Source organism: Pavona decussata, unplaced genomic scaffold, assembly GCF_977016875.1.
Source record: "Pavona decussata unplaced genomic scaffold, jaPavDecu1.1 SCAFFOLD_94, whole genome shotgun sequence".
In the NCBI taxonomy this organism is placed as follows: Eukaryota; Metazoa; Cnidaria; class Anthozoa; order Scleractinia; family Agariciidae; genus Pavona; species Pavona decussata.
This window is the reverse complement of record NW_028145511.1, coordinates 1,854,143-1,880,304: the sequence shown is the minus strand read 5'-3', so window position 1 is coordinate 1,880,304 and position 26,162 is coordinate 1,854,143. Positions and strand designations below refer to the sequence as shown.

The window sequence follows — 26,162 nt, the reverse complement described above, 5'->3', positions numbered from 1 at the left end:
TAACCCAACCCCCCCCCCCCCCGTCCCCAGCTCCCCCTCATTCCCCTTCCACCCAGCTTCACAAATTATAAAGGAGAAATCTATTTTCTGCAATGACAGGCTAACGTATAAATGTTTATCTACAGACACAGGAGAAGCCAAAGAACCACAGAAGGTAAAAAGCAGTTATCATTCGTTGAACTGTATGTTAGTATGTTACTATTAACGTTTGAGCGCCGGGCTTCGTAAATTTCAACCTATTTTAGTGAAGGACAGTGATGCTTGACTGAAACAGTCCATTTTCCGAGTTGCTTTGAATCTCATTATGAAAGCGAGGCTTAAAAAGCTTTGCACTTAGCCTCGAATTCGTTATGAGGTTCAAAGCAACTCGGAAATGAGCTATTGAATACCCTCGGCGGACTTTTCCAGAATACTTTTCCTTTTTTAAAAATCATTGTATGAGCCGATCTTTTCCTGTAGACCGGGTTGGCGGCGCAAATTTGTCGTTATATATACACCCAGTTACTAGTTTTCTAAAAGAAGTTTAGCTTTTCTATAACACTTTCATTAGAGCTTTGGCCCACTATAGCACTTGGCATTCATACACTTAAATAAAATTTCACAACTTTTTATAGACAGCCACCTAGGGTGCTGCCGCATGGAAAATCGGGGCGAGAGGGGGAGGGAGTGGGGGGCAAAACAAGCCAGAACTTGAGGTCGGTTTCTTTAAGTACCTTTTTTTCTTGACTTTAACCGCTTGTTTCTAGTTCTCCTTCCAACCTTCCAACCGATAGAAACCTCAAACTTGAAGTTTAGTTGCTACATAGTAGCAGTGATTACAAATAAATCAATGTAGCTGAGATGATAAGGAAGGTCCTGAGGGAGGGGGTGTAGGGGATGTACTTCCATATTTGACCGAAATGATGTACGGCCCAATACCTTACGGCTTTCAGGACTTTTTGTTTTGAACAGCCGGTATAAATTTCATTACTTTTTCACCTAAAAGAATTATCAATTTTGGAATTGGTCCAAGTTCTTCATAGACGAATGTTTCGATACTTTATCTGTCGACAACAGAGTGACATGGTATCATCGGCGCAGGGAAAATCACATTAAAAATGTTTTAGTTACAGTGCAATGCAACCCTCCAACGGCTTTCAACAGGGCCACAAAACGAAGCATTTTGAATGAGGGCTCATGAAAAAGACAGATTTTTTACCTTAACAGAGTCAGGGTTGACGGAGCCAATTTAAAGCCTCACCTCCCTTCCCAAGCTGTCACTGAATCCCTCCCCTGGGAGTATTCACTTCCCTGAACCTTATCGGAAACAATTTATATTCTCAACGAGGTTGAAAAGGACATAATTGCAATGTTATTGGCTGAACATAGAAAACTTGTAATTTGCAACTTTTGTATGAATAGTCACAATACTGTTTTTTCTCGCAGGATGAAAAGCCAGTGGCGGCAAAACCTCCTAAAAGCAAACCGGAAGAGAAACCTGCTCAAAGTTCAGGAGACGCTGAAAAGCCAAGAGAAAATGATGAAGGGTCTGGAGACCAGGTGGAAGAAAAAAAGAAGGAAGACAGACCACAATTGAACATTGAAAAGGTTAGTAAAGTTGAAAAATTCTTGACTAGAATGTGAGACACATCTCAATAAATTTTAGTGCATTCGTCTAACCTAAGGCTATCAAAGAAAGGAAGACGTTACTCAAGTTTCTATCTCTCTCTCTTCTTCAGGTTGAATACCACGGTACTTTAAGGCCAGCGGAGAACTTCAATCCGGCTGAAGATGCCGAGACATTAAAGAACGCAATGAAGGGTTTCGGTAAGAAATAGTCTGGTTTCACCAACAGTGCCAATTGGGCGCAATTTTTCTCTCGTCACCGTGCAACACTTGCATCAAAGTTTCTTCAAAATGTGTTGTATGCACGCGTTATGACATTTTTTTTCTTCAAAACAAAACACGCTTCGTTCTTTAAGTAAACAAAATTTGATACCTGTAACAGCCATCCACCTTATAAAAAAAATAAACGACGTTGCAAAAAGTAAGCCAATTCCTCGATTAATTCATTTCCACACCCTTTTCATTCAACCACAGGCAGTGACGAGGATGCTATTATGGCGGTGCTGGGATCACGTACAAATAAACAACGACAAGAGATCGCCGCCAAGTTTGAACAGGAGTATAGCAAGGTGAGCTGACCACCTAACCCGACCACCACCCCTCTAACCTTCTCCCTGTCCTTCTTAACCATTTTAGTCCCCCCCCCCCCCCCCCCTCCTCTCGTAAGCCATCTTGGGTAGAAACTCACTACCCGTCTTCTTGGCTTTTTAGCCATCTCGGCAAAAACGATCGTAAGCAGGAATTAAGAGTGAAGCGAAAATCAACTAGGCTGGCAAATTCTTCAGAATTATCATTATACAGTTTGTAGAACTCATCAATAAGCAAGTATTTAAGGACGGTGCCTACTAATACTGAAGTATTTTTGTGCGGCTTATGACTATGCGGGAAAAACAGATCTTAGCAAGGCCTCTTGGAATCCAAAAAGAAAAATTTGGGGTAACCACGCATTTTTCAGAGATAATTAAGCAATAATATCTCTAAAAAGCGCCAAAATATAAAGCAATGTATGGGATTTTTTCCTAAATTCAAGCTTAATTATCTCTGAAAAATGCATGGTTACCCCTAATTTTCTTTTGAGATACCAAAAGCATTTGCTAAGTTCTGCTTTCTCCGTATAGTTTTAAACCGCGCAAAATTATCCCTGTATTAGTAGGCAGCACCCATAGGAAACCCGAGTATCTCGAGATGCGTAGAACGTATGCGCAGTAACAATAGTAGGCACCGTCCTTAAGATAATCTGCATGTTGCCGGCTGTAACTATAAAACAGCATCTCATTTCCTTGCGTTTCCTTTTCAGAATCTTGTTGAAGAGTTAAAGTCGGAGCTTGGTGGCAAGTTTGAAGACGCCATAGTGGCTATGATGTCCGCACCTGAGTTGTACGACGCTAATTCGCTACATGACGCCATGTCGGTGAGTTCAACATGCATAGAAGTTCCAAAATACAGTAGTCAGATAAAATGTGCAGGCTACCTACTCACCACGATAGATGAGCCCCCAGAAAGCATTCACGCCCTCTGTCGCATGTCTTATGTACCCAGGGGTGTCTCTTTAGTCAGACGCAGCGCTCAAGGTTTTGTGGGACTGTCGCGCCACTGGTTTCCCGCTCTTTTCGCGAAATGCATTGGCGCCTGGCGCCTGGGTACGAGCAGGGATTTCGGATTCATATTCTCCAATCCCATTCATGAGGCTTGCATGACGTCGTATGACGGCGTAACAAACGTCATCCTGTTTCTAAGCAACTCACGTGCTGGAAACCAGCAAGACGGGTTTTCGAGGGAAAACGAAATTTCATTCTGTGACAGATATGCAGGATGGATTATATTTTCACTTTGTGCTTTTTTATTTCTAATATTTCTAACTCGTTTACTGGCCGCCTCATCCATAGGGTCTAGGAACTAATGAAGCAGTGCTGATAGAGATTCTGTGCTCACGAAGCTCAGAGGTAAGAGTTATTCAGCCTTATTCAGCCTGCTTATTACCTTCTCAGATGTATGTGTTCCTTAAGCCATATTACGCCATAGCGTGAAAAAATAAGTAACAACCACCGTTCTCGTGTTTCGTTATCTTTGGCCAAGGCGGAAACAAAGGACATTGGTACACGCTTTGTCTTAATTTCTTGTGACAACTTGTTTCTGTTACCGTTGTTATTGTGTTGTTGTTGTTGTTGTTGTTGTTTTTGTTCCAAATGCCTTTCAGCTCAGTAACAGTACTTTTTTTTCGTCAGGAAATTGAAGCGATTAAATCCGTTTTCAAACAAGGTAAGCGCCTTCCGTGTGCCATTAATTACCCATTTTTAGGACATTGCTCTAAAATAACTTAAAATGCAAAGCATGTGGTCCTGATGGTATAAGTAACAGAATGATTTAAATTTGTGCTGACGGCATAACAAAAGTTTTTACTGACTTAGTTAATCTCTCGCTCCGGTCTGGAGTTTTTCCTGATGATTGGAAACAAGCTAATGTTACTCCAATGTTAAAAAAAAATTAACTTTAAATGCCTTAAGCATGTTCTGAACTTGGTTCTAGTTAAAATAAATTGAGACATTTTGACGCATAATTGTTGATATAGAATTTTGTTTCCCTTTTCATAGTTCATGGAAAGGATCTTGTGGATGAAATAAGGAGTGAGACCAGTGGAGACCTTCAAACTACTCTGATTAAACTGACAGAGGTAAGAAGCGACAAAGACAGACCGAGTTTTAAAGTGCTTTAGCGATATATTTGTCCCTAGTCTTCATCACGACAGACACTCAGATTCTGTGCATTTTATTCCACAGGGAAAACGAAGTACCACGGAAAAAGTCGACGACAATCTTGCCTACGAAGATGCTACCAAACTTTTTGAGGTCAGAAATTTATAACATTGTGAATCTATGTGAATGATGTATTAGGGACCTTAAGCAGAGACGACGACGCCGCCGACGAAAACAAAACTTATAAAATTACCTTCGCGTCTTCTGAATAAATTCGCGATGATTTATAATCTCTCAGTTTGTGCAATGTAGCCGAACTATCGAGGAGCTAACGTCGTAGGGGCGCCTTTAAGGTTCAGAAAGAGAAAGGAGAATTAATCATCATGCGTTCACGTTCTCCATAAAACCTTAAAATTGATCATTTCACGTTGTTGTTTTGCAGAGGACGACAAAGAAATGTACCAAAGTGTATAATGCACGTGCAGAGCCAGTGTTTTCCTAATTAAAACTATTGTTTTCTAACGTTCTCGTTGACGTCGTCGTCGTCGCTGTTTAAGGTCCCTATTATTCAGTGAGTGACACAGGCATACTCGGAAAAAGGAAATCGAGTGCTCCTATCGTGAATGAACCTAGCTAGTTTAATGGCCTTAGCGCCCACGAGTCTCCTGTAGCTCAGTGGTAGAGCATCCAAACTAGCTTGATCGGAAGGTCAAAGATTCTACTCCTGTTGTGAGAACTCGGATTTTCTCAGTTTTGCTGGTATGCCTGAGTCACTGACTGATAAAATTCATCTGACATTTATAAACCAGAGTTCCGAAAGTTGAAACTTGCTTTTGACCATTAACATTTTGTGTACTTTCTTGTTTCAGGCCGGCGAAAAGGAAAAATGGGGAACAGACGAGTCGGTATTTGTCAATATTCTCACAAAAAGAAGCATCACGCAGCTGCAAGCAACATTTGAAGCGTACAAACATGTAAGAACTTAACAATAATGAGCCAGACAAGTTTGTTTTGCTGTTCAATGAGTTCTTGTTTGCTGCAAGCGTAATCTTGGAAATACTCATTGATCCCTTCTACGCCGACGTTGACGCATTTGCAAAGGCTTACTGGGCAATTTTACCCCACCCTTCAATACGGATTCCTACGCTGTGCAGGGTAGGGTAGGGGACTACGGAACAAGACTACAGCCAGATATAGTCTGTGTTACCAATTTTACAATGCAGGGTACTTCATACTCTGCACTTTTTTTTTTTTTGGACACTTGGCTCAGAAAACATGCATCCTCGGAAATCAAGGGACAGATTGCCGGAACGGGGCGAAAATTTCATGGACAAGATCGGGACCTAGCAAAAGCCCGTCTTGTAAACTTTCGGTAGTCCCGATTTCGCCCGTAAAATCTTCGCCCCTTCCTGATGCTCAGGATTCTCAGAAATCTGTTCTATCTCCAGGTCTTGGAAACAGGAAAAAAAAAAAAAAAAAAAAAGTTCTTGGAAACAGTATCAAAGTATAGTTGGATCGGAAGCGTAGCATGTCTGAAAATGAAGAATTTAATCCTAATGTTTGTCATTATCGTGTCAGGTTGCTAAGAAAGACATAATGGATTCAGTGAATGATGAGCTTACTGGAGATTTCCACGATTCCATTGAAGCAATAGGTAACTGAAAAAAAAAATAGGTGCTAACAAATTTTATTTCCCTTAATAGCTGTTTGAGCGAAAGGAAAGGATTCCTGCCCTTCTTCTCTTGTTCGGCACTGCAGTGCCAATTGGAGACACTATAATTACATACGTTATTAACACTTCCCCAGTGAAGGATTTTTAGAGGAAATAAGCTAAAAATTAATCATTAAGCTTAAAAAAATGCTATAATAATCATAATTATTATAATAGTCTAGTTGACTTAAATAGAGCAAATAACATAGCATATTCAAGTGGAATTCAGTTAAATAAATATACCAACTGAAGATAACAATCATTAAAAATCACAAGGCCAAGCTATTTACATACTCGTGGACTTGGTTTTGAAAACGGAGCCACTGCGAAACACATTCAAGTGGTCAGAGCGGGACTGAACCCGGGACCTCTCCTGATTACAACTGGTCCGGCAGGAGATTGTAGGAGAGAGCGAGTCTATTGTGCAATTTTAGTCTGAGAAAGCTACTAAAAGGCAGTCCAGTGAAGTAATGTTTCGTCGATTCATTTAATTTATATATTGTTTATTACTATTATTATTATTATTATCATCATCATCATCATCATCATCATCATTATTATTATTTAATTTTTTTATTATTTCTTTTTTTATTTGTAGTTCGATGCACGCGGAATCCTCCTCTGTACTTTGCAGAAGTGCTCGAGGGTGCGCTAAGTGGAATATCCGCTGATAGCAAAGACATAGCTCGTGTTGTCATTTCAAGATCAGAGGTAAGTTGAAATTTTAGCATAAAATTCATGGGAAATTTTACTCATGAATATCATATAACGTGGCTTGGATATGATGGTCCCGTCTCCAATTTGGGGAAGTAAAATAACCACGGAGGACATAATAAAGCCTGGCTGTGACCATCCTTAGTGCCAGCATGTCGTCGACCTGGTGTGATTCTCTGAGAGGCTTCTGAGTGAATGAGACCACAACTCTGTATAACAGAAAGAAGTAAATGAGATTTACATAGTGCTGGGAAACACGTAGACGTAGAGTTATAACACCTATGGCTGTTCTCCCTACCCCGCGAGACCTGAAACGGGGAATCGTTTTCCGCGCAAAGCCTGGGACGGGAGTGTGCCAAATATGAGGGGTTACAGTGACGTCACCATACAAAGGTAGAATCACGCCAGGAATGCATAGGAACGAGGCTGGGGTTGTAGCTATTGATCCCAAGTCGTGCGTTGTTGGTGTCGGATCAAAGTTTATATCATCTCTTTTTATAATTTTTATTAATTTTTTATTAATTTTTTTCTATTAGGTTGATCTCACCGAGATAAAAAGCGAATACCAAAAGAAGACAGGCGTTTCCCTAAAGCAAGCGATAGAGGACAACATGAAGGGAGACCTTGAAAAGTTACTACTGCAGATTGTTGGGGACTAAAAACTGGAAAACCAATATTAATTAAGCAATCCACACCGTGAAATAATTCAGAGTTCATTTTAGACGATTCTTAGCGGTAACACTTAATTAACTTCATTTTTAACTACTGGATTTTATATATGTAGGACAATGTAGTATTTCCCACTTGGTTTTAAGGAAGTTTAGTTGCATTGTCTTAATTAGCAGATATTTAAATATCTGCTAATTAAGTGCTAACGTAAAAGTCGTCAGTAAGCCATTTTCGTATTTTCGATATTGAACTTGAATCTAGCTTGCAATGGAGGCTCTTGTGGGGGACATATTAAAAAATATATTTGCAATTCCCCTGCAATTCTCGCGTGATGGCTAGGTAATGTTTAAAACACGAGCAGCAGTGTTTTATCGGGATTTTAGACCCGATAAAACACGTGCTGCGAGTTTTTTGAACGGCTTCAAAAACATTCCTGGAAAAGCGTGTGTCAAGAGAGTTCATAACAATGATGCTTTTGTGAACGTTGGAAATTAGCATACGAGAAAAACATTAAACACCGCATACTAATAGGGAGGAGGTTTTATCGGGTTTTAAACCATTGCACGTGATGTTTAATCGACCATTTTATAGGTCAATGGGCTTATGAATTATTAATGAGTTTGTTTAATTCCAGTTCAATACTGAGAATACATAAATGGTCTATTGTAGTCTAGACCCTCTTTATAACAAAGAAAAGGAAAGAATGTGAGTTCTTACTATAATTATGTTACATTCATTCACTTTCACACATGCATGATCGTTTAAGAGTTCAACAAGTTCCAACTTTTATTTGTTAATAAAGAGTATTTATGATATGGATGGATAAAATCCACATCACAGGACTTGAATCGATTTATACAAAAGTTTTAATGTTTGCCGTTCGTACTGGTACAAAGATTTTATTATTTTAAACGAGCGAAAGTGTATCGTCACAAAATTCACTAAAATTCGTTCAATTCCGAAACAGAACAGGTTGTTCTTTAATTTAAATTGTTTCGCTCCCAGAAGTTTCTGAAATAAGGAGAGATTTGCATCTTTTGTAAAATTTGAGGACCGGACACCATTTAGAGAAGTTTTGCTTGACATGACGGCCGTTTTCTTGGGATGTTCACACTTGATAGATCGATATCCACAGACTCGGAAGTTAGAACATCTTTCAGTGGTTTTTCACTCTGGGAGTGAAATAGTTTAGATTGAGTGTGAACACTCCTGTTTTACATGTGTACATTTGTTCAATGTAAATGTATTTTGAAATTAAGGTAGATGTATTCAGTTGTTTAATATTCTTTATAACATAGGCAATAAACTCGACGTAGAGAGCACGTGAAGGTTTAATTTTTTTGTCTGTTTATTATTATTTTTTTTTTTTTTGAATGATTATTGGCCTTCTTTGATTACTTCTATGGTCACGGTGGTAGGAAAAGTGTAAATACTAAACACATGTAAGGAGCCCAAAACGCTTTCTCCAGTGCTCCTTTCTTTGGGGTCGAAAAAGGAAAGACAAATAACTGGAGTTGAATAAAAACCTTATATATCATTTCTCAAGAAGGGGAGTAATCGGGTTTGTCGTCAAGATGTAGTTAAGCATGTTCCTGCATGAGTTTACAGGACATTTTGTTGTCGTTAGCTTATTGCATCTGATATACCGCTTTAGTTTTAACAAACTTCTTTGTTTCCAATTTTTTTATCTTTCGTAAGTTAAAATTCCGGGAATTATGAAAAAAACGTCGGCACAATTACAGACGCTTGTTTTCATAAAATTGAAATTGCAGGGCGGTTTCCCTGAGCGAAGAAAAAGCAAAACAAAAACGCTTTTCAGAGTAAGTTTAGGGCTGGCACTGAGATGAGCTTAAGTATAAGGACGGACCTTTGCAGCTTAAGACTGTGTGAAAAGTAGACCTTAGCAAGGGCTATTGAATCAGGTTAGCTCTGAAATAACTCATAAAATACTTAATTGTCTCTGAAAAATGTGTGGTTACTCCAAATTTTCTTTTTGGATGCTAAGATCTTTCTTTGCACAGTTATAAACCGCACAAAAAATACCTCTGTATAAGGATGCACCGTACTTAAGAAACCCAGACAATTCCGAGATGAGCGAAAAACGCCAACGAAAACGTCACCTGAAAAAAAAACTTTATTTTATTTGTGCTACCTCGCAATTTTTTTCATCTCGTTCAACGTCTACGGAAACGGGGAACTACCCAGGAAGCAAATTGGTAGGAGTGGCGTTCAAGTTAAGAAAGAAAATGAAAAATTCACCGTCGTGTGTTCACGGCTCCACAAAACCTTGAATTTGGTTATTTCAACAACAACAACAACACTTTATTAAAACCCTCAGTTAAAGCTGGTCATATACCAGTGGACGGCAAAGAAGTGTACCAAACTGTAAAACGCACGTGCAGAGCGATTGTTTTTCTCTCATTAAACCTACTGTTTTACGGCGTTGTCGTTGCCGTCGCTGTCATCGTCTTAAGCTCCTTATCGTTTGGGTGACGATGGCGACGACGGGTCAGTATATCTTTGCCCCAGACCTCTCGCGGTTCAAAGTCGTACTAGCAGTCGTACTTGTGCCGGTTCTGAAGGTCTCCAATGTTTGTCATACATGACGGTGTAGCTAACTTCAACTTACATGTGGTGAAAAAAAATCCCACTTCTCTTCTTCGAGGCTTTGTTTTTAATATAATAAACTAGTGTGTTGTTATTATATTATTACACTGATAAACGTAAAATAAATATATTGAATAAATAACCTTTATTTGGGGCGAAAATATGTATCGATAGTTTTCTGCGTATGTTTATTAATACAACGAAAAGTGTTCCAAGAGGTTAAATTATCTAGGTATGATTATCTGTACAAAAAAGACCTCTCCACCCCCTCTCAAGATCAAAAAGCGAAATAGAGAACTTCCCCCAACCCCACCCCCCCCCCCCCCTCACACGCACTCACACCAGATTCAACCGGCCTACCCTATCTTATAAAAAGGAATGGTCCCTTTAATTTGCAATACCGTATGCTTGTACCGTATTAGGGACGTGGTCAAAACTATTATACTCAAACAGGACCCACCAAACTATGGCCACAGATAGATGGTGATCTCTGCCTGCACCCCCATCCTTCCTCGACCTAAAAAGATGGTGTCTTTATTCCAAAGACAACCCTCTATCCAGCAGTAAAAAATGACAGTGAGATTCAAACCTCACTTTTCTTGTTCATCTAGCAATGCTGACTCTTTCTGGCAGAATATATCTGTGTCAACTCAAATTTTAAAGCCAATAAATTTTTGTCAGTAATTAATGTTCATTAGATAATAGGTGGTGTCTTCGATACACCCCCCCCCCCCCCTTCATACCCCAGACTAGGTCGGTCCTCTTCAAAAAAAATTTGTTATGACCAGTTCCTTAAGTCTATATAAAATCAGTGTGTCTTTGTTTCTCCTTCTCTTCTCCGTCTACCACTGAAGTAAACGTATCTAACTCATCATCAATTTCTGAACCCTGAATTCTACTCCGCCGTTTCTTGATGCAGTGGGCAATGACGTCCTTAATCGTCTTTTCACCGAGAAGCGTGTTGAATTCATTTAGATCCGCCAACCGATTAAACTGTTCGTCGTGATAATGAAAGTTGAAAGTGCTGTACCAGTTATGGCGATCCTCGAAGATGGAAAAGTTGGCGAAGTCCTTCTCTTCTTTTGTCTGGCGGTAAACGCCTGATGGATTGAAATATATCACATTAAGATTATATATATATATCACATTAAGATTTTAAAAAGTACCTCTTCAATTGATGCAAAATATTTAACAATGATTCACAGAAAGAGAAGGAAATATTCAGTATAATATTAGAAATGAAAGTCAAAAGAACTACTGCAAGGACTTATCATACAACGTGAAAAGGCTTGAGTGTGCGATAGTTCGACAGGCCAATACCAGTCTTCACCGTTCATTTTGTGTGATTATATGGTTGGTACTGCTTGGTATAAAATGCCAGGACTCTACTAGCTTCAAGCTGCTAAAACTAAACTAGAAATCTGAGCCAGAACTGAATTCTCTCCATCAATTCAACAATAAACAAAAAACAATTTAAACATAGCGAGTAATAGATCGTTTTAAAAATTTGTTGTACGGCTCTAAATGGATGATAAAAATCATTTCTCTGTAGCCAAATTTCTCCTGACTAACCTAGTTGTCGAGTTGATAATTCAAGATGAATTTCGGAGCTGTTAGCAAGCATTCAGCAGATATAAAATACCTGGTTTTATTTGCTGCTTGAATGTTTTGTTTACCAGCACAAAGTGGATTACGATTGGGCAAGTTGGATCCTTCGGATGACGAAACACGTAAAATTCCCTCATTCCGCACTTTTTGTATTGTAATTCTGCTTTAATCGGAGGAAATTTGAAGTTATTCTTCTTGGCCCATTCTTCTGCCAATAAGAGTTCCTGAAAAAAAAAAAGAAACAAACAGAAAATGATTGAAACCAAATGTCTAGATATCTATAGTCAAGGCCTAGTTTGTTTTATACGTCAAATCATTTCAGTAAAGACCGTATTGGTATTTTCAGTATTGAATTGGATCTAGTTTACAATGGAGGCCCTTGCAGGGGAATATCAATAAATATTTACACGTGAAAGGATTTCCCCGCTTAAGCTACATTATATTAATCTTGTTTGTTGCTTATTCGATGACCCCTGGCAAGGGCTTAATCATTCCTCCTTTTAACGATGTCCACATTTTAACAGTAACGGTCAATTAAAAAATAAAAAGGTCACGTGACATGATAAATTTCCAAATATCTTAAAAGGTAAATATGGGGTACCACATTAAAAGGTGGAGCTACGTAGGCAGAGTTGCACTTAACATTTTAATGCCAAACATCAAAATTTTGGAGTATAAATGCCAGTTTCCCGTTGTCAAAAACAAGTTAGTGACGTAATCAACCGAGAATGTCACGAGACACTTACGAAGGCTTCGATCTGTTTGATCAAGGGAGTCAGATAGTTTATTCAATGAATTTCCTTTGATCGTGTAAGCTATTTTATCAACAGAAAACAGAGGATCCTTAAAATCTCTGCTGGGGGTCTGAAGTAACTGGAGCCGACTCAGCTTTACTCGCTAGAGAGTAAAAATGAATTTTTTTTTACCTCAAAAGGACATTCAACATCTCTGTTTCTTGCACTGAAGTCAAAAGACAAAAAGATGTCCACGTCTCGCTCATGCCTCAGCATGGGTGGGTAGGGGGAATTAAACACGAGCCCACTATCCACTAAGTAGATGTGTTTGGCCGTCAAAGCTAGCTGGTCAGCAGTTTCAGTAACATCAGTCATTTCCTCTGCGTAACAAAGAAAAACATCTTAACTTTAGTAAGGTGACTTCAAAGGATTTTTTCTCTTTGGTTTCTTTTCATTGATTCTCGGCAGCCAATTTTCCTTTCCAGGACTTTATGTTTGGAAGAATTTCAAAGGGTCTCTTATCCCTCACAGTACCCATAACATTGTACTTTAGAATAAGAAATAAATCGACCTACATTCAGTCAAATTTGCTGGGACGGATATCATCACCCTGCCCTCTCAATGTTGGTTTGCAAGATATCGATTGGCTAACAGAATAGCCCATTTTACAGTTGTGCTCTACGTGACCTGGCCTTGGATTGGGAGCGAGGCTGGGGGTGACCGTGTTTTGATACAAACCTCACTGCTTTTCATATGTAGATCATGCTGTTCTTATGCTAACTAGTTTACATTTACATATAGAAACAGCGAGGTTTGTGTCAAAACAAGGTCACCCCTAGCCTCGCTTCCAATCCAACGCCAGGTCACTAAGCACACAACATGTTTGGGGGGGGGGAGAGAGCACGGGAAGGACAGTATTAGCATGGCTGTGACGTGTCCAAACAAAATTTAGCGAGGACTGTAGATCATGTTAGTTTACAAAATCACCTATCATTCGACGTTCATTTAAAGAAAGAAAAACAAAAAACGTTGGTTACAAACCTGAGAGAACTGGCCCCGATAGTACCTCAAGGCCTCGAAGGAAGTTGTGTATCAGGCCCGCTCGGCCGACGCGTGTGTTCAGCAATTTTATTTTGTCCAAGAGAGTTTCAAACACACGTCCAAGGAAACCCTTTTCTTCATCATCTTGTTCCTTGGTTTTATCGCCATCGTTGTTGTTGTTGTTGCTGTTGTTGTTGTTGTTCTTGTTGTTGTCGTCTTTTGTATCTTCATCGCTTTCTTCATTATCGCTGTCACTGTCAGCATCGCCATCTTCGTCATCTATCCCGTTAATTATTTCCTCTACAATAAATACAAAAGCAAAACTGTATCTGCATTCAGTTATTTATTCGCACAAAGGACGCGACGCCTGCTTATTAAAGATTAAGTATATAACGACAAAGACATAAGAGCCAAAATATCCAGTTGGTCAGTCCGTCTAAACTCTTAATAAATAAAATCAAATGGTGAAAACCCGCAGAAATTATGTCACTTGTTTGCTTGGACCACTGAATTATAAACCTACTGTATGCAGGAGATTCAGGCTATGTTTAGGCCTACTTGATCAACGTATAAATGTAACTTGGTGAGAAAGCACAGCATGTACTCGAGGTTTCGTCGTTCCAAACATTTTGTCACCCGGGGTGATTGTGAAGGACGAGCAGTGACCAATAACGGAGGATCGGTGGTTCGAAGCACGGTCATGTTGTTTCCTGGCCTTAGGGAGGAAACACTACACCTCATCGTCTCTCCTTTGTGAGCTAAATGGGTAATGGTAAAAAAGAAAATGCAGGGCGTATGCACCATCTGCCTTTGTCTACCATTGCTCTTCTATAGACCTTGATTATTCATTAGATATTGATATATACCTATTTTAAAATATAAAAATTCTGTACTCAGAGCGCAATTAAAATTTCTTCAAAGCGGGATATTTCGTTCGGATCCACCGAACTTCGTCAGATGGCTGACGAAGTTCGGTGGATCCGAACGAAATATCCCACTTTGAAGAAATTTTAATTGCGCTCTGAGTAGAGAATTTTTATAATTTTTTTATATTTTAAAATCATGATTCCAGAGCAGGAAACCAATATTTTTATTCGATATATACCTAGTTCTTCTCGCAGATCTCCAGCGTTACTCATTTCCTCTATCGTATCGTCAGGAAGTTTCCCTTCACGCAGCACACGATAAAGAAGTATTGTAAAGGCGCTGCCCCATATTCCTATTTATTGGAAAAAAAGACATTTAATCTATAGAAACCCTGACGAAAAACATAAACGGTCCAAGGCTCGGACGCTTGAAAAATGTGTTCAACAAAGCTACAGAATGTGTGTGATGATGTATTGATAACCAAGCATCGATTATAGTTTACCTTGCAAGTAGTAAAGTGGAGGTTCTGGATATGGTTTGACAAGTTTGCCACAGAAGAATTTGCTTCCAAAGTATTCTGTCCGCATGAAGGTGCCGTATTTCGGCATGCCTACTTCGTACGGTGTAAATTCCATCCATTCTGCAAAATAAAGATGGCAAAAAGTAACAGGGAAAATGTATTTTATCATGTTAACCTTGTTAATTTAGCTAGCGGTCGAAAGAATGACGACTAATTGATCAAAAACCAACTGGCGCTCACAACCAATGAACCAATCAGAAATCGAATAACAAACAACATGTAATCCGGTTACTTAGACTGGAAAAACAAGCAACATGGTTTTTAAATGAGGAGACTTGTAAATAGTTGCAAGAAAAGGAAACGTGCTATCAGAGTCAAGCACAGGAAAATGAACAACCGATAATAAGAGCGAAAGAAGTAACAAGTAACCAAGTGCACAATTATGGCACCAGAACAGCCAACCACTATTCTTGTCGCACAAATCTTAAGCAATTTACAGTCCTTTACCAACGTCCCAAAATCTGGAACTCTCTCCCAATATCAATTACATCTGCATCTAGTTTTTTCACTTTTAAAGAAAAAAGGTTGCAGTTTTTATCTGTAAAATCATGAATTGACCAAGCCGAACTTACGCAGTACCATATTTTCTATTTATTAATGACAGCCGAGATGGCCTCTCTTATATAAGCCTGGTGGTTCTTGAGGTCTCCTCGCCATTACCTTGAGTTCTACATTGAATGCTTTCTAATTTTTTTTAAGTAAGGCAAATAAATGATGATGATGATGATGATGATGATGATGACGACGACGATGATGATGATGATGATGATGATAACGATGATGATGATGACGATGACGATGACGATGACGATGACGATGATGATGATGATGATGATGATGATGATGATGATGATGATGATGATGACGATGATGATGAAAGATGATAAAGGCTGCTATAGATAAGGCATGGCCAGAAAAGCCGGCGAAACTAAAGCGAAGAAAAAATGTAATTTTTGACCATTTTAATATGTTCTCGCAGAGGTTTAGCTTACCGCAATACTCCTTTGCAGACACGTCCCTTTTCACGTGAACACAAGAGTAGAGAGGGAAGGGAACCAGACCATCTTGAACTTTTTGCTGTTGTTCACTAAGTATGGGATTATCGTCACGCTGACAAATAAAACAAAACCAAAATTAAGAACGTTTTTCGGCTTTGGTCAGTCAAAAATTGTTATCGAAAACATATTCCGTCTAGCGAACCAACAAACCAAGCTTATTTCATTCACAATTAACGGGGAAAATAGAAACTCACAAAATGACCAGCTCCTAGCTAGCTGAGTGAGCTACAGCTGTAGCTTGTGACATAGTAGGAGTAAAAAAACAATTCTTGTGATTAAAAGTAAGTTAAAGATATTAGTAATCAGCTAGAGTCCCAAATCGGGGATTATTTATTCGCTCAGTTGTGATTTAAATTTGTCAAACTCATTAAACTTTAAAGTCATAAAGACAAAACGAAGGAAATCACTACTGTGAAAGAAGTTTGGAAATGTGACATCCTTAATTATAGTAAAATTTGGTTAGAGAAGCTATATCAAACACTCGAAAGCGTTTTTCATTTTATTCAAAACACCTCAAAGTTGATTTAAAAAACGCTCAACTGCGCATGCGCCTTGTCTTTTCACCCTCTTCTCGGTGTTTGGAAATAGGATGAAACACTTTTCCTCGTGGTTGAAATATTACTACCATCTTGCACGGTATCCCTCTGAAAGTGAAACAAACTGGGGCTCTGAAGAAACGTCCTTGTCCTTGTTGTATTCTTTTCGCTTTCTTGTTGACTTTTTATCTCCTTACTGTTCTTTTTTCCTGTTGTTGATTCACATACTTACGTCTTTAAAAAATTACTTACGTCTTTCAAAATCGTTTCTCCGACCAAGTAACCAAAGAAGTCTGTAAAACTAACAGGCTGGCCTCGTCGTTTTTTCTCCATAATAATCTTCAGATGTCTGATCGTCCAGGAAGGTGTTAACATCATCCATACCCAGTTATCGTTGATGTTTTCCCTCAGTTGGTCCCTTACCTCTCGAGGATGAACATTCGGCCAACCGGGATGCGAGTACAATGTGGAGAGATACCTGACAAATTTTACAAAAACGAACTAAGCAAAAGTGAGTTTCTTACTGTCATGGGAATTTTGCTGTATTTTGGTCAAAACAGCGCAAATATTTGACAAAGAACCTTTTTTATAACATGAAATTGTTCTTAGAGCATTGGGAAGAAAATATTCAGGGGATCGTCTGAGAAAGAACAACTTATAATCAGGTTTTAGCAACTTCTCTACAATACACAGGAAGAACTTAAAAAAAATTGGCCAATTTTTTTATGTTGCAATCCATTTCCATCCTAGCCATCCGCAGCCAAAGATAATTTTTAAATACTAGTTTCTGTGCACTAGTAGGGTCATTGCTAACACATCTGAATCATTATTTTGACCATTCCACCAACGCAAATCAGTATGATTTTTGGATATTCAGTGACAAAAAAATTGGCGACACTGACTCGTTAACCAATCATATCCGGCGTAGCGAAGTAATGCAGAACCAAGGCAAACATGACGTCGCTTATTCATAGTCCCTGCACTATAACGTTGGCAAACATTTCAATTTAGGCCCACCCGGAATAATCACCACGAGCATTTAGTACACAACGGAACTCGCGTTGGTTGACCATTTTACTTCCTGTCGCTACACCGTGCTCACGAGAGCCAACCAGCTCGAAACAGCTGTCCACGGTTGCATTTTTGACTTTCGGGTTTGGTCTCCATCATGTCGCTGTCGTGTTCACGTTTTCTACGCAGTCAGGTCAGCCTTGCTTACTTTACTTGTATATTCAAATAAAAACCACTCAAGTTTGATCCAGAGTATCCAGAGTGTGGGCTCTTTCTCGATATATCAATAACTGCCGTTTAGCATTCTACGAATATTCCATAACAGGACTGTACATGTAAAATCAAAAGATTTATCCCACGTCATAGAGAATACAGCCAATCAGAAAACTAGAAACGAAAAGCTCCAGGCGTTCCTTGAGGCCTACAAATTTTTCCCGCCGAAAGATCGATTGAAGAGCCTGCGACAGGTCAACATTTTCATTCAGAAAAAATTCTGTCAACAACTAAAATATGGAAGAAGAATACCCCAGTTTTGACCTTCATTTTGAATTGCTGGAACCAGACGTCGAACAGGAAAGTTAATTTAATGAGTGGCATGGGATAAATTAGTTATGCAGTGCTCTCTCGTGGCATACCGTGAATATCCACTCGAAAGCATTGCATGCATAACTAGTATCATGACGGTATGTGTTTAGCCCATAAAACGCTGGGTAAACCTTTCCTGTGAGTTGATTCGAGCTCATTTCAGGATAACAGTCTTTGGGTTATAAAGCAACCGAATGGATAAAATGCTTACCAAGCTGACCCTGATAGTCCTGCGGCATACATGGCGCAATCCAACACACCCGTGTCCTTCAGAGCACAGTACACCCCACTTAGACTGACCATGGCACGGAATCCACCTCCAGAACCAAGAATAGCTACTGTGGGCACCTGTCAGTAAAACTCGATCTGTTCAACGGCGATTCGGCAAATTTAATTCATGTAGATACATACATTAAAGCTAGCAACTTTTGTTAGAGCAAAGATTGACCAGTTTATGATATGTTATGTAGTGTTTAAAACACGAGCAGCAGTGTTTTATGGGGATTTAAAACCACGAGGCGCAGCCGAGTAGTTTTAGACCCAATAAAACACTTGCTGCGAGTTTTTTGAACGGCTTCAAAAACATTCCTGGAAAAGCGTGTGTCAAGAGAGTTCATAACAATAGGGACCTTAAGCAGCGACGACGACGACGTCAACGAGAACGTCAGAAAACAATAGTTTTAATTAGCAAAACACTGGCTCTGCACGTGCATTATACACTTTGGTACATTTCTTTGCCGTCCTCTGCAAAACAACAACGTGAAATGACCAATTTTAAGGTTTTGTGGAGAACGTGAACGCATGATGGTTAATTTACCTTTCCCTTTCTGAACCTTAAAGGCGCCCCTACGACGTTAGCTCCTCGATAGTTCGGCTACATTGCACAAACTGAGAGATTATAAATCATCGCGAATTTATTCAGAAGACGCGAAGGTAATTTTTTAAGTTTCGTTTTCGTCGGCGGCGTCGTCGTCTCTGCTTAAGGTCCCTAATGATGCCCTTGTGAACGTTGGAAATTAGCATACGAGAAAAACATTAAACAACACCGCATACTAAAAAGGAGGAGGTTTTATCGGGTTTTTAAAACCACTGCACGTGATGTTTTACGCAGTATCGACCATTTGATTGATCTATGGGCTTATGAACTATTAATGAGTTTTTGAATGGCATATATAAAATATTTATTTACCACTACTGTGTAAAAGCGTCATGAAAATCTCAGTTTTTTTCCGCTAACATTTTAGCTGTTACTTTGTATGTTTGTTTTGTTGTTGTTGTTGTTGTTGTTGTTCTTCTTCTTCTTCTTCCTCGGTACGATATAGGATTTGACGGACGTAAGACTGTGTGGGTAACGTACGTAAATTTAACGAGATTTATTCGCTCGTTGCGGATCGGACCCGAAAAGCTATTTCACTTGCACGGTCCTCGCTACCAGAAAGTCGACTTTTAATCTTTTTGAAAGGTAAAACGTTGAAATCTTTACAAGGTTATGAAACGTGCATTGTGAGGGCTAGCTTCCACGAAGAACTATCACTGATTGTCGATAGAAAAATACTTTTCGGGCTCCAAAACCCATTGGGTGTTTTGTGAAACGGATCCCTAGAACCAGAATTGATTTAATTTATAATCAAATGTACACGGCATGGTAACATTCCGATTTACTTCAGCTTCAGCCTACGTGAGAAAATTCTGGATCCTCCAAAGACCGCCTTTCAACTCGGGTGAGTTCGATTCCCGCAGCGGTCAAAGATTTTGTTCTTTGCAACAACAACAACAATTTATTTGAAAAACAACAGGAATGGTTTGTCCCGCAAATAGTTACAAAACTAATCGAGGCGTTACAAGACAAATAAATGAACACTTTAGAAAACTAACGAGAACTTACAAATACAGACATGCCAAAACTTTACGTAGTAACAGATTTAAAGTATTTTACACTAGTTTACAAAACAAAAGTAATTAAATACTAAATGGAACAATTATTTAGTTAGTCCTACATTTTTAATTATCATAGGGATTTCAATATAGTCATCGTCTTTTTCCAGGACATCAAAAAGCAATTGGCGAAGTACCATTTTGAATGTTTTCTTCAGCAGGTCTGTTATATGAGATGGTATCGCATTCAACAGCTTTACACCAAGTCGAGAAAAAGAATGCTTTTGTATTTCTAATCTGGAACTTTTAACGTAAGACTTTCCGGAGTTGGATGCCTCGTACGTTCTCCCATTTCCTTACGTGGGCTAAGGCTCAGTGGGAATTTCATGGGTTCACTCTAACACTCAGTAACATACTCTACAGAGTTAATTCTCTGATCAATCATCAGTGCGAAAAAGTTTCACTCACCTCCTCAACTGTTTGGGGTCCGCGTTCACCAAGGACGGATTTCATGGCCTCAAAAACAAACTCCTTTCTTTTCCCAATAAATCCAGTTTCTTCGCGACAAAGTTCCGTACTGTAACGCATGTCTGTGGGGGCAGTGCTAAAAGAACATGATAACACCTGATTTAAATAATTTCAGGATCCGTGTGTTGAATTCAGTTGGAAATACAGACTTTCGTTGCTAAAAGGGTATGAATTTCTTCAGATATATTTTACGCGATTAAAATGTCTAATTTTTTTAGGGTCATTAGGTGTGAACTAGCTATTTAGTTTCGGTAAGGAAGTTAGCGCAAACACAATCCTGGCATATAAACTGGTGTTAAGGTTTGTCAAACAAATCAGTACTGGAAGCAGTACCCTAGGCAATAAATTCTGAGAACAAATTTCTTGTAGCACAGTAACGAACCATTCATTTGTATGAGGTCGATTGAGCCGGTGGAATTGATGGGGGTAAAGGGGATGGGGCATGTGGTAGCTTCAAAGATAGGCATCTTAACCCTGGTATTACTAAATGATAACACACCGATCATTCGGATTAATTTTCAGCACTTAAAACAACAGCTTGATGTAAAGTGTAACCTTTTCATTCTTTTCCTTTTCTCTTTAGGGCTCATACAAGAAAAAAGAAAATTCCAAGGGTGTCTGTGGAGGAGGGGCGGGGAGGGGTGGGTGTGTTGAGTTAAAATTACTGTTGAAAAACTCCCCTTCCCCTGTAGAAATAAACCATCCCTGATGCGCTGAATCCTTACCAAGTCTCCACCAGCATTTCTACGTCAACTTTCGATTCCTAAAACGTGATTGAATAAGAAGATTACCGAGGAAACGACTGGATCAACGTGAAAAAGACCAAAAAAAGCTCATACCTCGCAGAAAGTAAACGTCTCCGCGTGACTCTTATTTAGTTCCAAATTTCCGAGATCAAATGTTTTATGTTGCACTAGATCATCCGGACCTACTGTATCAAAATCCATCAGCGTTATCTCTAGAAGGAAAATAAAAAATACGAACATAAGTCTCAACAACTGACTTCTCATAGTACTGGAGGTTAGGAGTTATTGTTTGTGTTTGGTAGAGTTAGGGATCAGTTCCGGGGGAGGGGGTATTCAGTCGGAATTTTTGGTGGGATGCGTGGTTCGGTTTTCCAAACCCTGTCCCTTTTCAGACCTGGCCTCTAAAAGTCATACTCGTTTTTCCTATTTTCGAAAGCCGATTAACGCTAATCCATCTCTAAAAGTTAATCGAGGTTTTCATCGTCGCTCGTTAAAATGGGCTTGAAGGCTAATTTCAAGCTAAATGTAAAGAAAAGTCTAAGTCAAAACTAAGGGCCAAAATTTTTTTGGAAGAATCTTTGTTGATTAGCAATAGTTTGCGTTAATCCCGGATTAGCTTTAATCGGGCTATGCAACTGGGCCCTGGTTTCTAGAATCTATACCCGTTTCCAGGCTTAAACGGCTTACTTAGGGAATTACCTCTTCCTCCCCGCCCGGAGGATCAGTGCACGGTGATCTTCCCTAGCCACAAGGCCACAGGTATATCACTAGCTCGGTGATCAATACATGTCACAATTTTCTGTTTTTATTTTAAACTTACGTAACATATTCGACAATCCAGGATCGAGATAAAAGTAAAATACTTCATTCCAAATCGGATTGGCTGTGTTGCGTTGGACTTTTGTTTTGCGAAAGCCATGTGGGGATGAAGGAATGTACAACCTGACATAAGGATCCGGGGTATCCACTGCAAATAAAGTAAGTGTTAATTACAAGACGGGGATAGTTCACTTCATGTAAGCCTGCATATAACAGGCGTTTATTTAGCTAAGAGCGATATTGGCGCTCGATCTCGCGCGCTTCGTGCTTGGCTAAACTAACGCCAGCGCTCACACAGACTAATTTCATGTGAGACATACCTACAGCAACTTAGGCTTGTTCCAAACATCGCGCTACTGCCGTGCCGAACTAAATTCAAGAATTTAATTCGACTTAAACACGGCTGCAGTAGCAAGAGGCTGAATTAAGTTCGGCACGACTATTTAGCACGGCAGGCCCTGTCGTGCTGCACGGCAGTAGCGCAACTTGGTTTCAAACGGCGTGCTATTGCCGTGCCGAACTAAATTCATAAATTATTTTTATGTATCAAACAGAAAGATCGAAAATTTATGTTGAAATACAAGCCTTGTTTCTCTAATATTTTAATTTATTTTGGGTTAATTTGCTCGTTCTACGCATATCTATATTTTAGAATTTGGCGCGACTGAATTAAATCAGTTCGACGTTTAAAACCACTGCCGTGCCACTGCTGGGTCAAATTGATTTAAGTTCGGCACGGCAGTAGCACGACGTTTCGAACAGGCCTTACAAGACCCAGTGTTGTCGGCTTAGAAAACGTCAGTAGAATTATAATCCGGAAAACGAATTCCCAAACTCAAAGAGTGATGTCATATATTTCAGTGCTGTGCCAAAACACTTAGTTGTGTCAATGGAAAAGTTGAAATAATGGTTCAGATTTGTTAAGAATTACACATGTAGTACACAGAAACTAGCATAAGTTATCTTTGACAGCGGATGGCCAGGATGAAAACGGATAAACGTGCTGGATCCTCGAAGGCGTCAGCCTTTCTTCTGATCCTGGCTACTTCTGGGTGAACAGCTCAGTAATCATTGTCAATCACAACCTAATTAGGATAAGGATACTTACAGAAATCATTGAACTCGCCTAGCGTGACTTTATAACCACGTAGAACCTTAACTTGCAACAATAAACAAGGACGATAGGAGGCCTGCAATGAAATCAAACAGGGTCAGTGTTTTCAATAAAAAGGCGGGTAAAACATTTATTTGAGTCTAAAAACAATATTGGTCAGGTACTTAGGTATTGCACCTAATTGGGGAGGCCGAATCACGAATAAACTTTATAGTTTCTTTTCGGTCTACCCCACCACTTTATTATTATTATTATCATCATCATTATCATCATCATCATCATCATCATCATCATCATCATCATCATCATCATCATCATCATCATCATCATCATTATTATTATTATTATTATTATTATTATTGATAATAATAAACGATGATAACTCCTGAAGCCTGAACTTCTGCGAAGAGTTATAATATTATTAATATTTATTTATGTATATATATATATTTTTTTTTTCTTTCTTCATTGTAACTTAATTTGTATTACCCTAGTGTCTGTTGTTGTTATTTTTGTTTTCTTTATGTGTGGCAAATAAAATTAAATTGAAAAAAATTGAAAAAGTCCATACTTTAGGAAAGAAAGAAAGAAACTAGCACGTACCTGTAATATGGGAGGCGGTTTCTTTGGAATATCTTTGGGAGATTTCGGAATATTTGTTGCTTCCTTCGCCACCGGAGATGAAGAATTTGATTTTCTTTCGTCTGTTGGAACATAAAACATGGTGGAAATAAACGATTTAAAACTGAAGGGACAAAGTATACCAATAAAGAACTCCTGATTCTCTAAAATACTAGTAAGAATAAATGATTATTTCTGAAAGAGCTTGCTTCAAGGATCTGAAAAACTACCAGAATCCTTCAGTTTTGTTTTTTCGTGCTAATTAGAACTGTTATTTTCTACTCGCCACTGGGATAGCAAAATTTGAATTTGAAAATGAAAACGGTAGTCAAATGACACCATTATGAAAATGTGATGTAGTATCAAGTTGGAAGTATCACATGGTTGTGCAGCTTGCTTTGATGCCGAGACTACAAACAGTTCTTCCGTGTATCATGCAATAAGAAAACCACGTTGTTAAAGGTCTTAATGTCAAAAAACGTCCCTAAGTATTTGAGTTAATTCTCATGTTGGACTACAGTTTTACATTTCTTTTACGTTTATTTATACTACTCACTAAAAAAATAAGCAAAATAAAGATTGTTCACTGACTGGGGTATGTTCTTAGTATGTTCTTAAAAGTTTGGTTAATCTCAGCCTGAGCGTTCTTATAAAAAAAAAGCGTGTAATCAACATTTCTGTCCCATCTCCCAGCAGAGAAAGGCATCAGGTTCCAGCCTCCAGGCCTCCAAACACCCCTCTTGAGGGTACGTCCTGAATTGAGGTCCGATTATAGCAAAACTCTTTCAAGCGTGGCGAATCCCTCATTAGCGTAAGCATTTTAACATTGTTTACTTCAGTGTTCATTCACGTTTTAAGTTTATAATAAAGGCGATTTTATTAACTTTTACTGATCTGACTCAAACGTAACGGATATGAAGACTCTTGTTGTCCTATACTCAGGCCTGCGACCACCAAATCTTATTTTAAAAAATGCTCTCCAGCAACTTTCGAGCAATCTTTATCATGGATTGAGTCTGAAAATATGCAAAACAACACGACCCTTGGGATCACGAATTACTGAACTCGCGTACGCTATCAACTGGTAAGCTCAGTCGTAGTTGGATATCTGTTTTCGATCAAATTTTAACGAGAATTGATAAAAGTTAGACGTGACGCTCACAAAAAACCGTTTCAATCGCCAACTCGCATTCTTGTGTTAAGTGAAACTTAATTATGCGCTTTGAAAAAGTTTGCTTAAACTTTTGGCACCTAATTCCATTCTCATTTGCTGTTTTGTGTGACTTACGTGGCGGCATACAGAAAGAGGAACTAAAAATATTAAAAAAAACATGCCTAGTACATGCCCTGACGTTAACCAGCATATGAACATCCAGATGATCATTTATCCTGTCACAACACTACGTGTACTGCAATTAAACAACACTTATTATAATGCTGACATTCCTTTTGAATTTTTTATAGTTTCAAATTATTGCGCGCAAGTCATTTGATTCAACCCTAGTACTGTATAGCTCATATTGAATCAGTTTCGATTTTCAGATTAATCGAAATCGATCGCTTGCATTCTCGATGCTCCAAAGTTTGTTGACTTCAACTTACCGTTATGAGCTTGGAAACTTTGTTTTTCTTCAGCTTCTTTGATCCGTACAGTTCCTTCATCCGTGGAGTCCGAATCTACAGGCTCGTGACCCGATTTGTTGTTACTTCTTTTGATTTTTATTCCATTTTGATCCGAGATTTGGTCAACAGGTTTGTGCCAAGGCAGAGGTAGTACCTTTTTGATCGTAGTTTTCTTTGATGGACTAGAGCCCATGTTGTTTGGCACTGAAATGCTTCATTAACTGGAGTGCTTAACGAAGAATTGTTTGCTGTCTTGTGGAAATTTTTTCAATTAGCACTTCATTGTCCCTTATCATTCCAATTTGCTGATACTGTCATCAGCCCCATCGTATTTTAAAATCCTTAATTCGCGTCTGCGTGATGTTTGAGTGTGAAAATTATAAGGATATCAGCTTTTACAACTGACACGAAGATTCGGGTTTAACGCGATGAGCTTACCTCATTAAAACTGATGACGTCAGTAACATTGTATAAAGACTGAAGAGGAGTAACTCTCTTTGTAAAATGGTCGTCAAGTGAACGTGTTTGTGACCAAGGGTTTATTTTGGTTCTGATTTGTGTCACTTCGTTGCTGATTGAACAATTCTGACGTAAATGCGAATCGCATTTGTCACAATAAAACTGATTACAATATGTCCAATATTACCAGTCCTGCTTTGTATTCACTTAGCTAGCAATTCATTTCTACAGTGGATTCTATAGCACTTGCCTTTCTGGAAAATAGACTAACTAACTCAATTCAGTTGTGATAATGTTTTAAAATGGTTTAATCAGACATGTACAAGCTGAATCTCTCAACTCGGACAGATCCTTTTTT

At 38.9% G+C, this 26,162-nt stretch overlaps 2 protein-coding genes across 4 annotated transcripts in view; one reads left to right on the top strand and one right to left on the bottom strand.

Annotated features, from left to right (window-relative positions):
• Window positions 1-8,714, top strand: part of LOC146473342 (uncharacterized) — a 41,501-nt gene extending 32,787 nt beyond the window's left edge. For all 3 annotated transcript variants that reach the window (XM_085118528.1, XM_085118529.1, XM_085118530.1), the window contains 13 exons: window positions 126-154; window positions 1,426-1,587; window positions 1,719-1,806; window positions 2,080-2,174; window positions 2,903-3,016; window positions 3,492-3,548; window positions 3,831-3,864; window positions 4,197-4,276; window positions 4,383-4,451; window positions 5,168-5,272; window positions 5,877-5,952; window positions 6,608-6,720; window positions 7,260-8,714. In XM_085118528.1, the coding sequence (XP_084974654.1) occupies window positions 126-154; window positions 1,426-1,587; window positions 1,719-1,806; window positions 2,080-2,174; window positions 2,903-3,016; window positions 3,492-3,548; window positions 3,831-3,864; window positions 4,197-4,276; window positions 4,383-4,451; window positions 5,168-5,272; window positions 5,877-5,952; window positions 6,608-6,720; window positions 7,260-7,382 (1,145 nt within the window). In that variant the 3' untranslated portion in view covers window positions 7,383-8,714. The remainder of the gene's footprint in view (window positions 1-125; window positions 155-1,425; window positions 1,588-1,718; window positions 1,807-2,079; window positions 2,175-2,902; window positions 3,017-3,491; window positions 3,549-3,830; window positions 3,865-4,196; window positions 4,277-4,382; window positions 4,452-5,167; window positions 5,273-5,876; window positions 5,953-6,607; window positions 6,721-7,259) is intronic.
• Window positions 8,715-10,332: 1,618 nt separating this feature from the next.
• Window positions 10,333-25,801, bottom strand: LOC146473341 (cytosolic phospholipase A2-like). Its single transcript, XM_085118542.1, has 16 exons — window positions 25,325-25,801; window positions 23,705-23,805; window positions 23,096-23,177; window positions 21,989-22,135; window positions 21,262-21,380; window positions 21,148-21,185; window positions 20,363-20,498; window positions 18,231-18,367; window positions 16,676-16,901; window positions 15,822-15,939; window positions 14,752-14,889; window positions 14,488-14,601; window positions 13,383-13,682; window positions 12,534-12,721; window positions 11,642-11,831; window positions 10,333-11,099 (listed from the first exon to the last, which is right to left on the bottom strand). Exons 1-16 carry the CDS (start codon window positions 25,536-25,538, stop codon window positions 10,798-10,800), a joined length of 2,550 nt encoding a protein of 849 aa, XP_084974668.1. The 5' UTR covers window positions 25,539-25,801; the 3' UTR covers window positions 10,333-10,797.
• Window positions 25,802-26,162: the final 361 nt, after the last annotated feature.

Coding starts and splice junctions, on each gene's coding strand:
- LOC146473341 (XM_085118542.1), bottom strand. CDS start 25,538: ATGGGCTCTAGTCCATCAAAGAAAACTACGATCAAAAAGGTACTACCT. Junction 14,602..14,751: donor TCCACTTTACTACTTGCAAG/GTAAACTATAAT, acceptor TCCAATAAATAG/GAATATGGGGCAGCGCCTTT. Junction 13,683..14,487: donor AGATCTGCGAGAAGAACTAG/GTATATATCGAA, acceptor TATTTATTGTAG/AGGAAATAATTAACGGGATA.